The 13,455-nt window shown below is 49.0% G+C and overlaps 4 protein-coding genes across 4 annotated transcripts; 2 read left to right on the plus strand and 2 right to left on the minus strand.

Moving 5' to 3' along the window:
- Positions 1-17: 17 nt before the first annotated feature.
- On the minus strand, positions 18-4,504 carry CSUI_010970 (cytochrome b5 family heme steroid binding domain-containing protein). The gene is made up of 3 exons (XM_068071071.1): positions 2,449-4,504; positions 1,400-1,675; positions 18-412 (listed from the first exon to the last, which is right to left on the minus strand). The coding sequence occupies exons 1-3, from the start codon at positions 3,486-3,488 to the stop codon at positions 88-90; spliced, it is 1,641 nt and encodes a 546-aa protein (XP_067916950.1). The 5' UTR covers positions 3,489-4,504; the 3' UTR covers positions 18-87.
- A 218-nt stretch (positions 4,505-4,722) lies between these two features.
- CSUI_010971 (uncharacterized protein) lies at positions 4,723-7,505 on the plus strand (the record flags this gene model as incomplete). Its single annotated transcript, XM_068071072.1, has 3 exons — positions 4,723-4,825; positions 6,260-6,797; positions 7,294-7,505. Exons 2-3 carry the CDS (start codon positions 6,665-6,667, stop codon positions 7,503-7,505), a joined length of 345 nt encoding a protein of 114 aa, XP_067916951.1. The 5' UTR covers positions 4,723-4,825; positions 6,260-6,664.
- Positions 7,506-8,762: 1,257 nt separating this feature from the next.
- CSUI_010972 (dynein light chain cytoplasmic-like) lies at positions 8,763-9,420 on the minus strand (the record flags this gene model as incomplete). The annotated part of the gene is made up of 3 exons (XM_068071073.1): positions 8,763-8,939; positions 9,122-9,147; positions 9,339-9,420. The coding sequence occupies 3 exons, from the start codon at positions 9,418-9,420 to the stop codon at positions 8,763-8,765; spliced, it is 285 nt and encodes a 94-aa protein (XP_067916952.1).
- A 1,260-nt stretch (positions 9,421-10,680) lies between these two features.
- Positions 10,681-12,732, plus strand: CSUI_010973 (morn repeat-containing protein; the record flags this gene model as incomplete). The annotated part of the gene is made up of 4 exons (XM_068071074.1): positions 10,681-10,880; positions 11,344-11,454; positions 11,975-12,312; positions 12,598-12,732. Exons 1-4 carry the CDS (start codon positions 10,706-10,708, stop codon positions 12,730-12,732), a joined length of 759 nt encoding a protein of 252 aa, XP_067916953.1. The 5' UTR covers positions 10,681-10,705.
- Between the last annotated feature and the right edge of the window lie 723 nt (positions 12,733-13,455).

The following is a 13,455-nucleotide window of genomic DNA, read 5'->3' on the forward strand; positions in this document are numbered from 1 at the left end:
GAGATAAGAAGTCTCGATTCGTTATGAGTCCATGTATGTATCTACCTATCTTGAGTCCATCTATCTTTGATCTATCTATGCGTCTTCTTATGCAGTTTTTTCTGAGAGAGAAGAGGACGTCGGGATGAGGGTGTGAAAGATACGGTCCCAAAATTTGCTACTGACGCCAAAGCCGAGTAGAGGGAATCTAAGATGGTGTCGCATGTGATAAATCTTCATTTCTCTGATGTGGGGAATTCTCTGGACAAGAAAAGCACAGTGATGGGCTGAGTAGTGGATCATATCATAGCCGATATAACCTAGCAAACCGCCGGGCCATAGGCCATGCAATACCCAGCGAGGAAAGAGAAGTCTTCCTAAACCGTAGACAGGCAAAGCCAAAATGACGAATAAGGCCGGGGGAACAACTAACCTACACACACCGAAAAGACAGAAAAAAAAGAAAGATAGATAGATAGATAGATAGGGGAAGAGATGAAGACACGACGTAAAGGAGAAAGAAAAAAAGAAAGAGAGATGGGAGAAAGAGGATAGTCGGGGAAGAGGAAAGGGAGATAGAGGAGAAGAGGAAGAAGAAGAGAAAGGTGAAGAGGGAAGAAGGAGAAAGAAGATAGAAAGAAAGAAAGAAAGAAAGGACGAAAGAATATACAAGATGACCGAGAATGAAGACGAGGGAGGAGGTATGGAGAGGGAAAGAAGAAGAAGAAGACGGAGAAGTGACTGAACTCTATAGGAGATTTATGTTACGACACAGAGATGAGCTAGTAATGCGGATGACTGAAGTTTGAATGAATGAGAAAGTCGTATCTTCTACACAAGGGTTTTTTACTAGCCATTTGTGTAGAGAGAATGACGACGATCAGGTGTACATACACTTCACACAGTACTTCACGATAAGGAGATACACAGAAACAGAGACAAGATACAAAACGAGAGAGAAAGAAAGAGAGCTCCAGGTAGATGAAAAAGAAGAAGAAGGAGAGCCCCTCACCCTAGAATGCATGTACTTGTAAGTGTATAAAGCGACCCATGTGTATACACATATGCGCATAGATCCAAACATATATATATAGATACATTTATATGTATACGTATATGGGTTTCTTCATCTATCTCTGTCTCTCTAGCTATCTTTACTCAGTCATCGAGAATTTTTGGATCGACTGCGCATGCATGTGCAGTACATTTAGCCTCCCATGTGATGAGCGGGAGCATCGAGATCTCTCAAGAATCGACTGCTCCTAAGATGTCTTTTTCTTTACTCTCTCCACCCCGCAACCTCCCCCTTCACCCCACTCATCGTGTCACTTCACTCACGCTTCTTTTCAGCAAGCCTTTCCTCTACCTGTCTTTTCTTTCTTTCTTTCCTTCCTTCTTTCTTTCTCTTCTTTTTTCTTACCTTAAGGGATCGAGAGGGAGCATATGATGGACTGCATGCAAGAGAAAGTGAACGCAGCGAGCTAGAGGACTATCGGGGATCCACTCCTCAGGAAAGTGAAACACAAAGCGATGCAGAAGATACTCGACAAGCGTCCAAGCACATACACCTAAAGAGAAGAGAAGAAGACATGTAGGGAGAGATAAAGTCTTTGCGTTGAGAAAGGACATGTAAAACACCACAGGTAGCCAAATCAAAGGGATCATCCACCAATGCGTCTTGGAAAAAGGCTCCATCCTACAAAAAGAAAGAAAGAAAGAAAGAAAGAGAAAGAAAGAGAAGAAAATAGGGAAGAAGGGAAGAGGCAATCGAAGAGACATGTTGAGAGGTGGAGATGTATGTAGATACACCTAGGTGAGAATGCATAGGGACCCCATGAAAAGCAGCACCTTCTCAACACTTCGAGAAAAGAAAAAGTGGACTTCGAGAAGAGCCCAAAGATACGGACAGATCTCGTTCGTGGTCTTCTTTGCTTCCTTCCTTAGAATGATAATGATATGAGGATTAAATAATTCAACTGACACCGAATCGAATTACAAGCATCGAGAAACGTGTCGAACCGCCATACATGTAGGTGACGACAAAAAGACCGTACAATTAGGGAGAAAGAAGATATAGAAAGGTCTACACACGAATTTCTATCATATCATTATACACCCCGGGCCGGCTTTGTGTTTTATACCCCCGATAGAATACAAGGAAAGATGCCTACATGATGTAAGTGAAAAAGGCAGAAGATGAATGACGAAAGAAACGTGTTGGCTATAGATAGGATCCATCATTCTTCCTTCTCTGATAGATCTCTTGGTCGTGGTAGCTGGCTCATGGGCTAAACAAACCTTTTTTATACTACAGAAGAAGAAAGACATCTACACTCTGAGAGGTGCCAAGACAGACAGGCAGATGGAGACAACAGCATTTTGAACGCGCGAGAAAAGTGTCGGGATAGAACACACGATAACCCTCGTCACTTGGAGTGTATGTACACCCGAAGACGCAGGTAAGCTCACCAAGCATAAGGCATTAAAGGGAGAACATCTTCCTTTAAGAAAGGTTTATCAACGAGATGCTGATATTCATATTGATTTAACCTCCATATCTGTGGAAGTAAAGGCTTTGAGAAGTCGATACGATCTTCCCGAGAAACTGTCTCTTGTTCTTCTTCCGGGGAAGATGAAGAGAATCTCGCATTCTCTCCGTCTCCTCTTGTTCTTTTTCTGAGGTCTTCTCCTTGATCGTAAGTCGGGTCTCCATTCCTATTGAATGAAAGATCTCCTGTTTTGAGAGAGCTAGAGAGACTTTTCTTCTCTCCCTTATTCGTGCCGGGAGTCGCAGAGAGATGACACAGACATTGTGGTCCGACTTCTTTAATATAGTCTTGGAGTTTCTCTTTGAGAATTCCTACGAGAAGAGAATCGAGAAGTCTCGAGGCATATGCCGAATGGCCTATCTCTTCAAACACTTTCGTTATATCTTCTCCAAAGTAGCCGCTTAAAATATCCGAGCCTCCCGGATGAGAGAAGTTCTCGAGACTGTAGACACAATGCTTATGAATCACTAAACAAGGCTTCCCTGACCAAGGTGTAAAATGGCACTTCGCAACTTCTTCTCTTGTGAAGAATCTCCCATGGATAGGACAGCGATCCTTTCTCGGAGAAGAAGAAGAGAGACCTTCTTTCGTGGTGTTCTTCGCCTCTTCTTCGCTTCGAGTCATACTCTCCTTTCCTTCTTCTTTTAGAGAAGAATAGGGTGAAGATGAAGAAGGAGAACAGTCCCTAAGAGAGGAGTCATGTGCTCGTTGAGGGGTTTCGGATTGAGAGGTGGATGGAGTAAGATGAAGAGAATCGCTGGTCTTGTCGGGACATATGTCTTTCTTATCGCTATCCGAGTGAAGAGAAGAAGGGCAATCGAAATTTAGATCGACTCTCTTGGGATCAGAGGTATGATGACGGCTACTGCTACTTCGGCTAGGAAGAGTTGAAGAGGTCCCCGGAGAACCGAGATATGAAGGTTTCTCTTGAGGAGTACCTTCCTTTGGTATTTCCGCCATCTTTTTCTCCTTGGAGAAAAGGAAAGAAAGTTTTATCTCTAGATGCTAGAAAAAGAAGAAACGACAAGCATGTCTTCAACGAAGAAACAAGGAAGAAAGAAAGTTTGGAGGAGGAGGAGGAGGAGGAAAAGGGAAGAGGATCGAGACGATTCGAAACAGCGACCCCTGGGAAGTTCTACCGTCTTTTCACGAGGGAGATTCTTTGAGTAAGGAGCCTATCAGAAGAGGAAAGAGAGAAAATGTCTGTGGAGATTCTACGAAAAGGGATGAGAAGGAGACAAAGAAAAGAGAGAGAAAGGTGAAGAAGTTTGCGAAAAAAATCACACGTATGAATGGAGGGGATACTGACTGAACTCAAAGATCTCTTCTGCTTGAGTCGTGTCGAGACAGGAGAAAAAGAGGAGAAAAAGAACAACAAGCGACCGTCTTTGCAGAAGAAATGAAAAGGTTTTGAAAGAAGAAACCAGAGAAACAGGGGAGAGCGAGAAAAGGAGATTCTTTCTCTGAAACAATTCCGCTTGCAAAGGGGACATACCCATGCATTCCGACACACAGCAGCTGAAGGTTTCTTTAACCCCGAGAAACGAGGTGACTATAAAAATGTCTTCTAAGTCTAAGGGGTGGGGGGGCTATCGGTCTATTTCTCTCATTCTCTTATTTAAGATAACTAAAACACGAGCTCTGCTGCAATTCCTTCTCAACTCAGCAAGCAGCAACCAAGCGGGCATGCAGACAAACTACCCACGGCCTGCTGGATCTTTTCTGGCTTTGCGATAGAAATCGAAAGAGAATCTCAAGGATGCCAGTGGTCTCCGGTTTCTGTCCTCATGACAATGAAGAAATGGATTAAGCAGGAGATCTCTGCCTAAGAAATAAACACTCGAATACACCCGGTCGCTGTTTGCCTTGTGAAGAGATAGCTGCCGCCGCGAACGACGACTAGCTTCTCTTCAGCAGGCAGCTATCCACTAAGTCTTTTCACAGAGACGAGGAATTTGGTGCGGGTTTGGAATGCGTGTGACCGACCAGGTTTACAAGAGTTTCTGTTGTGTTTCAAGCTAATCAGGGATTCGTGTTGCGGGCCCGAGGAGAAAGGTGTCACCTAGACCAGCCTTTCTACCACTGTGCAGACACACGCGTGATACGTGTGACGAACCATAGGAATGGGTAGGACAGGGGGACTCTACCTCGCACGGGATGACAGGAAAGAACCGCGAAAATCTCTTCCCGAGCAACCTGCTTCCGTGTGCTAGCCTGCTAGTACGGAGAGTCTCATAAGCTACTCGGAAGGTTACTCTTTCTTGTGGATCTAACCACTATTCCTCTCTCTTTTTCCGGTACGTCGCCATGATCTAACACGACGCATCGGGAGAATCGCATCTTTCTTTCCGCCTCCTCGCTGTAGCGGTCTACGAGCAGTACTGCGGACTACTGCTATGTAGTCTACTACTCAGGCACCGCGCTCCCCAGGAGTACCAACTGGAGTGCAGACACTCTAAATTTTTCCCAGCGGAGGCACTTGCTTTTTTCCTCGCGGGCACATCGATTAATCGTAGGTAGACGACTGAAAGACCGTATTAGTCATTATGAAGATGTCAACGGACAGAAAGAAGCAGAGTCTTCCTTTCTCCCGTCAAACATGTCAGCCGGGTCGGTCGATAGATTGGCACTAGGAGAGAAGAAATGAAGCCCTCAGGGGGTGCAAGTAAACGTGAAGACTTTATACTGGAGATCCAGGAACCAAACAGCCATAGGAATGCCGGCATCGGTAAGGGGCCCTCGGCCTGCCGTCGCATGTCCACTTGGTATTTCGTGCTGGAGGTTGTACAGCTCCCAAAACTCCCCGTTGGTCCACCGAAACGTGACTCACTGGCAAGTCTGTACTTTTGTCGTCTTCCGTCACTGTTCATGGCGTGGTTGCGTTCCTAAAGAGAGGAAGGGTGAGTCTTGAGAAGCAGTGAACATGCTTAGAACCGTTAGCAACTCCACACAAAACTACGAAATGTCTTCTAAGGAGTTAGAATGCTGGAACGGAGAATGCCAGTGGAGAACAAACGCTGGAAAACACATCGTCGTTCACATAGGAACGGATAGGCGTAGATTTTCAAGAATTGGAGTGGTAAGATACCCTCCCTACCTCTTGCCACTCCGCTCGTGTCGACTCCCACTAGAGTCAGCGTGAGAGTTTAGAGTCGGAATTGGTCTTGAGACGCAGCTCATTCTGGCCACTCAATTTCTGAGCAAGGGCCTATTTCTACACATGCATTTACCTCAGGCACTACTTTTCAAGATCTTTTTGAAACTCTGCAAGAAAAGAAGCGACGCCAAATGTCGTTGCCCCGGGATACCTTACTCTTGCAACCCGAAGTACGGGCAGAAACACCACACAATCTCTAACGCGTTGCCCGCCTGCTTTCAGTGTGTTCATTCAGCGTAACAGTTCTTCTGATAATGCTTAAGATATCCTTAATCATTATTGAAGAGCTAGACGAGAGAAACGGTTCTCCAGGTAATTGATTACATGTGCAGCGGCACGCCTTGAGAAAAGGTGTGCATGCATTTGGTCAAGATGTAGAGATGAGGAAATCGACGCTAGGCACATGCTGACGTGAACGCTAACAGCGTTTTCTCTTCCTTCTACTTTTACATCTCTACCCTGGAGAGACCTTTCGCCCTCATCATGTGTCTCCGCCGTCTTACTGAAAGGCCTCCCGCCTAGACAAAGCATCTTTGCACTACCCGCTAGCGTCTTGTGTCGTTGGTTTTCCCAGGACGGACTCCAGCGGGAAGTTGCCGCGCATTTCAGCTGAGCCTTCGCTTGTGCAGCTCTCACAATTGTCCCGGCAGCCTCGCGGTGCCTTTTTCGAAGCATGGTAGTTTCCGGTTTGTGCACGTTCCCGACGTGATCTCCGTACAGCGCTTTTCGCGACTTCCATCACGGAGGAATTCGTACACCGGAAGAGCAGTCGTTCTTCGTCTCCACCGGCAGTTCGGGAGAGAAGGAAGCAGGTCCATTAATGTGCCGGGCTTTGTCTTGAAGGACTGCACGCCAGTCATAGTTCGGGTGCGGATTTTTGGCCTTTTTCGAGCAGCAATCCACCCCCGAACGGGCAATTCCCGAAGTCTTACCTGCATGGGGTCTTTCTTTGTTCGTTGTGGCGTGGTGAGCCGACGCCATGGGGCTTTTCGCGTTATGGAAATTGCTCCCTCTTGGGCTCCGGCATAAGCTCGTGAAATTTGATCGGTCATTCACTAAAGCCAAGGATGGCGTAGCTCAATTCGACAGACGGACAGGCCTTGTTACTGTGGGTAAGTCTTTTACACAGTGGAATAGGAAGTTTCCTTGAACCGAGTAGTCACTTCTGCTATTGAGGTCCTCAACGTGGTACACATGCGCGTCTTTGCCATCAGGAAACGCCGAGACTGATAAGCTCAGCAGACATCTCAAGGAATGTCCAGTCGGAGAGAGATCAACATGGACGGGACAGTCGTATCCCGTAGTAGTGCAGCTTTTTTAAACCGGAAAATATGAGCTATCGGATAGATTGAGCTGAGCGAAGGAGCCATGGCTGTGCATGAGGCTCCACAGTGTGTATCACTTGGTGTTTTAGATTCGCTGGAACTCCTTCCGCTTTGAATATATAATATATAAAGAATGAAAGGCTGGATAATGATGGGGGGACGGCCGCGCGTGTGGCAGGTCTCTCTGTGAGGTTATGCAGATCAGAGCAGCCGGAGATATAGAATGTCTTTGTCTGTAGATTATTTCCTTTGTGTACAACTGGATTGTTGTGCCTCTTCGCAGCTTTGCCGTTCGCAATACTCATGGTAACTACCGTCGTCACAGGCACGCTGGTGATCGACAGGCAGTTTGAATTGCGTTTGCTACGCCGTCAGTCGGTGACCCAGAGAGAACACGACCAGGAAGAACAGAGAAAACAGTTCCTTCAGTTTCTCTCTCAAACAGATCCGACTGATCGTCTTGATAACTCAGTCCCAGTCCCTCGAGATGAGTAGCATTCTAGTCCACAGAACTACTAAAAATCACAACGTCTGATGGTGATCCACCAGAAGTGGTGGCGCATTAGTTTGCGAACAGTGAGTTTTTCTTTTGGAAAGTTACTGTGGCAGCTGACACAGGTTGTCGATCTAGTGTCGCTGTTCTTTGGCTGCGGTGTCAGTATTTAAATAACAGTACTACGACCCATCAAACCCCCTCCGTCGTCTCTTTTTGGCCTTGGCAATTACTGCGTTCTTGTTCCAGTGTGGTTCACAAGTGACGCCGGCAAAGACAATGTGCCTTTGCTCTTGCCTCGCCCTCGGTGATTCCTCCGTCCAGTTTCACCGTGAGCCGGCAGATGGCTAAGAGAAAACAAGCGTGTTACGGACCTTACGACCGACATGTTCCGTGGAAGGCGGGCAAGCCCGGAGAGGTAGAATTTCTTCTTGAAGGCGACATGACGAGTGAAAAAGGGCGTGAATGTCAGCCAGCATTGCGGTTTATACCACCCGCGCTGACGGGTGATGCTCCACTGTATGACGTGAGCGTCAGTGTGTTGGTTTGCCGTTTTTTAGGGTAGTTGACCGAATGACAAACTTGTCTTTTTGAACGACCTGTCTTCGTTCACGTAACACCACCAATACAGGACGATTTGACATGAGCTCTCGCTGCCACGGGAACTCCGGTGACGTGACGATCTCTCCTTCAAGAAGCTAGGCAATCGAAGAATGCCTGGACTCAGTTCAAGGGAACTATCCTGGATCTTAGCGTCCGGTACATGCCCCGGCATGGTTTCAGACGGTTGTATTGACTCCACTGGTGTGTACCCCAGCACAAGCATTCGAAACACGAATTCTCCTGGGACCGGTTCCCGCCGGCCAAGTTCGTTGGACGGGATCCAGACCTACCTGACTTGCGTCTGCTGGGCTTCCCCACGAAACATCCCCGACCGCAGGGAGCACTACGTCTGTCCACATAGCCTTTTTCACGAGTCGGTGGTGGGTGCAGTGCAGACTTCGCCGGGCATAACGACGGCCACTTCGCCAGCAGCGCACGAGTCATACAACGTCGCACAGGCTCAAAGATATCCTGGGCGTTTGCTGAAGTATGATGAGGAACCAGCGCCTGAGACCGCCCTCTCATAGGGCCAGGCTTCAAGCCCTCGATCAAATAGAGCCAGCACTGGTCCCCGACTCCTCTCCCTAGAGCAGCTTCCGGTAGATGAGTGTTGAGCCAGCTAGTACTGAGATGCATACAGGTTGCACGTTGAGTTTTCAAGGCGTTCTCCAGACGAGAAAGCCGGTTTGCCCAACGTAGAAGTAGAGATAGTGATCCGACTCATGAGTAAGGTTGGACGCGAAATTCCTGCCGACCACGACGTGCCAGGCCGCGCTTCCTCCGGTGGAGTCTGTTCTCTTCTGGACCTGGTGCTTCAGGTATGTCGCAATTGCCTGAGAAATCATAGCAAGAGCAAAACATCGCCGGAGTGGCCAGAAAATTTCGATCTTACCTGTATCGCCGGACTTCGTGGTCTATGTGGTTTCAAATTGAGGGCAGTCGAGGTGCGATGTCTTGGGTAATACAGGTAATCAAAGAGTGTGACTGGTGTGAATTGAACGGCCCTACTGCTTACTTGCTCCGTGGGGCAGGTCTCAAGAGCTGTAAAAAGAGACAACACACATGTCACCTGCACTTTCTTCCAGCGCGCACGCCCTATAGACTCGCAGTCGGAGGACACCAAGAAGTGAATGGGCCTGGGTAGGCTCCTAGTCCGCAGTCTACGGAAGCGAGTACTTAAGAAACGTGAGCCCCCTGTCACAGGTAAGAAGTTTCCTCTGGCAGTGGCATACCTTGCATGGCAGTGTTGATGAAAAAGTCGATTTCTGCCGAGTCCATGTCGGCTTGCCGGACAACCGCTTTGGGAAGCGACATGCTTCTAGTTGCAAGTAAAACTGACACAACTGACAAGGTTGACAAGATGGCGTTTGCGTCGAGCTCGTGGAAACCTAGTAGATCTGCAAGGCTTCACAGCTGCATACCCCAGTATGCAGAATACGGGGCAAAAGCGACTCGAGTCCTTGTTCATGCAGTTTCTCGCTTGGTGCACAGAGGTGTACCCGTCGCCCGATCGCAGAGAGGAGATACTGCGGACCATCAGAGAGAAGAAGAACGGGAGCCAGGACTTGTCTCCAGTTGGATCATGGGCACCACTTGTTTCTTCAAGCTTTATGGCCTTTGACTGTACATTACTCCGAGGGTTTGGTGATGTCCTTCTTGTTCCATGACTTCGGTCACTCTTTTGTCTGGAGATGGCCAGCAGTCCTGCCAGGGCTGACGAAGCCCAGCCTAAAGAACGCGTCGGCGACCTCCAACAGTTGCCGACCAGTCCGGAAGTCTCCGAGAAGAAAGCTGGCAGTAGCACGCTGATTCCGTAGAGTACCAAGAGTTGCCTGGTCGCGTGAGATAACTCGCTCAGCAAACGGAAAGAACAGGCAGTGTTCAGGGGACGGTCAGGGACTTGGTGAGTATCGCTCAACTGTTCAAGACAAGTTGGGAGGTTTGTGCCTCTACGTTGTGAAGTTGAAGGTGTGAAAGAAACCGCTTGGCTAAAAGTAAGCTTAGTGATGGAGCTGATGGAAAGAGGAAAGGCTAGAGTATTGCGATTTTTTTGAGAGGCAGTTTGACGAGTTCAGGAAATGAGGCTGGCGGCTGAAGATCTGGAGATTCTCTTCTGTTCTTGAACGTAGTGTGCATGTGTGATTAACCAGGAGGAAACCCTCGTACCCGACAGTGACCATGGATTCGGGCACTGATTACACAGTTGTGGACAGCTCGCTGCGGTCTCACACCGGAAGAAGATCCGGCCACTTTCGCTTTCCAGTCAGTTAGCCTACTGTGTTGTTCTTCCGCTGATCAAAATGAGTTTCCTGGTTGAGGTGTGGGCCGAGCGCAAATGGCGCACCTGACTGGTGAGGCGGAGATTGCTTCCCTCGCAAGCATTCGATCAGTACGCATGCCGGTCTAAAAAAAGGCTTTGCCCCACAGAGCGAAGGATCAGGAAGCCCATTTTGACATGCAGTCAAGTAAAGAAATGGAAAAGCGGCGCGTAGCCGCGGTTCTCCGGCAATACGGTTTTAGTGGGCCTTTACAGCGCTGTCCGATGCAGCTACCAAGTTGACGTGACGTCAGTAGCCGTCTAAGAACACCCGTTTTCAAAATGGAAAACTCAGACGAAGAAACTGAATTGCCCAAGTATACTATCGTCACCGATGCAGGGAAGTCGCACAGTTCGCGTGAATACACTGGCTTTGGCGCAGCTACCTATCGTTACGATGAAGACAAGATCGAGAAGTTCGAAGGCCATTACGTTAATGGGGTCCGAGAAGGCAAAGGTAAGCAAGCCGGCGTGGCCCGACACTACTGGATGAGTTCGGGGTCTACGCTGCAAGGGTATCCTGGCAGCCTTCTCTGCTTCACAATGGCAGCACATGGCAGCACCATACTTTCCCGCCTACTATGTATGTCCCCTGAGCCGCTCATGGAACTGTACATGTTTGAGTGTATTCGCTCCGCCTTCGTGAGCAAGAACAAACAGGCATCCGTACATGCATAGGAACTGTTAGCACTTGTGACTCCTTCTTGGGTGACTGACTGGAGAAATACTTCAGCTCTTGGTAGCGTCTTAAGCATCACCAGCACGCTACATCAGGGCTTCAGAAAGCGGGTTCGATGAAAGCAGATCAATGAACACATTTGGGAACAACTCTTTTGATTCCCTTGCCTGTCTCGACCTTGTCACAGCGACATCGCAGAATCTGTTTTAAAGGTGTCCTGATCTGCACTTCAATGGCTCAGGAGCCTACTGGTACTGGAACGGCGACTCCTACGAGGGAGATTTCCAGCAAAACAAGAAAAGCGGCATAGGCCTTGCCACTTACAAAGAACAACCCCCTGAGGACAGGGAAGGTACTAAAACCGCGTTTCCCGTTCTGGATGAGAAGGCTTTAGCGGTGGTGTCCTAAGCGTGCAGAGTTCACGAAGTCCTCGAGTCACTCAGCGTTCGCTTAACTCTGTCGCAGTAGTGTAGTGCAGGAATTGAATCTTCGGCAAACCATCTTCATTGCCCTAATTCTGACAGAGTTTACAGGACACCCAACTGGGAGATTGGGTCTGTATCTCTCTGAAAAACGAGCGACAACAGACCCATGATCTCCATCAATTGTTACCTCGAACAGGACAGCAACCCACGTGCTGGCGGGAGAGTCTCCACCCTTAGTTCGGGCTGCCGGAAGGTGTAGTGCGAATCAATCGGGGGGGTGTTCCTTCAGCCTGCAGTGTCCTTCGATGAAAGACCGAATGGCCAGGCCCCGGACAGGGCTATTCGAAGGCCTCCGCGCGCGTGCGCAGGCACAGTTTCAGTGATCTAGGGACGGGTTACGGAAATCGGATTAGTAACCAAATGTCCGCTTTGCTTATGGCTGTACAGACGAGCCCGTAAACCCTTCTCTGGATCGGTACGCGAAGTATCTGGGTCATTTCCGAGAGGGCAAGCGAGACGAATGTGGAGCGATGAGGTACCCGAATGGAGACGTGTACGTGGGGGAGTGGAGCAACGGCTTGAAGTCAGGGTTCGGCCGGTACAAATTCGCTGCAGATAAGTCTCAGCTCATTGGTACCTGGCAGCATGGCCGGCTAAAGCACGGCCGCTGGCAGCTTCCCTCCGGAATCTATTACACGGGGATGTTCAAGAGAAACAAACCGTGCGGAAAAGGCGTCTGGGTCTTTCCCAATGGGAACCAAGTGATTGGTGAATATATACAGAAGGTACGCCTAAGTCCACAGCGGTTCTCCGGCTGTCGCGTCCCTTCTTTGCGTCTCGTGCATCCAGGGCCGTCTTTTCTCTACTCTCCCGTTTGCAGCCACTGTCGGTAGATGGTACTAATGTTATTTTCACAGTGCATGGTTCGGGTATGCTCTCTCTGTTTTTGATATATGCTCTGTTTGATGGACGCGCTTCGCGCGCGGCTTTACATCTATCTGAGAGTTCCTCTACAAGCGCCCGCCGTCAGTACAAAGGCACGTTTTGTGGGGGGGGAAACTGCCGTTCAGGTGAGAGAGCCCGAGGACCTCGAAGTACCGAAGGAAGACGAGAAAGAAGAAGAAGAGGCGCTACCACCCGAAGAGCTTCTCCAGATCGAATCAGTTGAGTTCGTATGCAAGTCTTGTACGTCTGTGCGTGAGTAACTAGCCCGAGGGGACGGCGCGCGACAGCGTTCCGTACATTCTCATTCATCTGAGACCTCCTTAGTTGATCTCTGTATCGGAGGCTTGTAGTCACAGCCTACCCGATCAAAATGCCGTACACGCCGCTCGCAGGTTGGCAGCCGTCGAGCTTCTGAGTTGCTCTCGACTTTCGTTAGGACTACGAGCAACCTTTATCAGCCCGAAAAACCAGAGAGAGGATATCCGGACTCGTTGTACACGTAGGCCTGCCTCGATCGCCTCGTTTCTTGTGCTCCGCCTTTGTTCTGGGCCGAGCACGTACCGCTGCCCTCCGGGCGCGACCTCTATCTGTGCCCAGATAGCTTTGCTATGAGACATCCAGAAAACAGACAACATGAAAGCCTGTCTTGCACTCCTCCATGCCTTCAAGGTAGCGGCCTCGCTTCCAGAGCGCATCCCTAATAGCATCGGACGCGCGAGTGGATGTACAACGCCCGATCACTTCGTCAAACTGGGGACGATAGTCTGAGAGAAATTGGGGGTGAATAGGATTTGACACCCTCCTGGGAGTCCTGACAAGCTCTCCACTGGAATGAGATAGAAGTCGTCTGGTCAGTTCTTGGCAGTAGCGTGACTAGAAACCGTTCAGCGCTTCAGGGCCTTTATTAACAACTGCAACAGATTATCAGGCAGATTCACGGGAACGACAGATTCGCCCGACCTCCAGCACCGTAGCTCAGTGGA

This window comes from Cystoisospora suis, assembly GCF_002600585.1.
Source record: "Cystoisospora suis strain Wien I chromosome Unknown contig_9094, whole genome shotgun sequence".
NCBI classification, from domain to species: Eukaryota; Apicomplexa; class Conoidasida; order Eucoccidiorida; family Sarcocystidae; genus Cystoisospora; species Cystoisospora suis.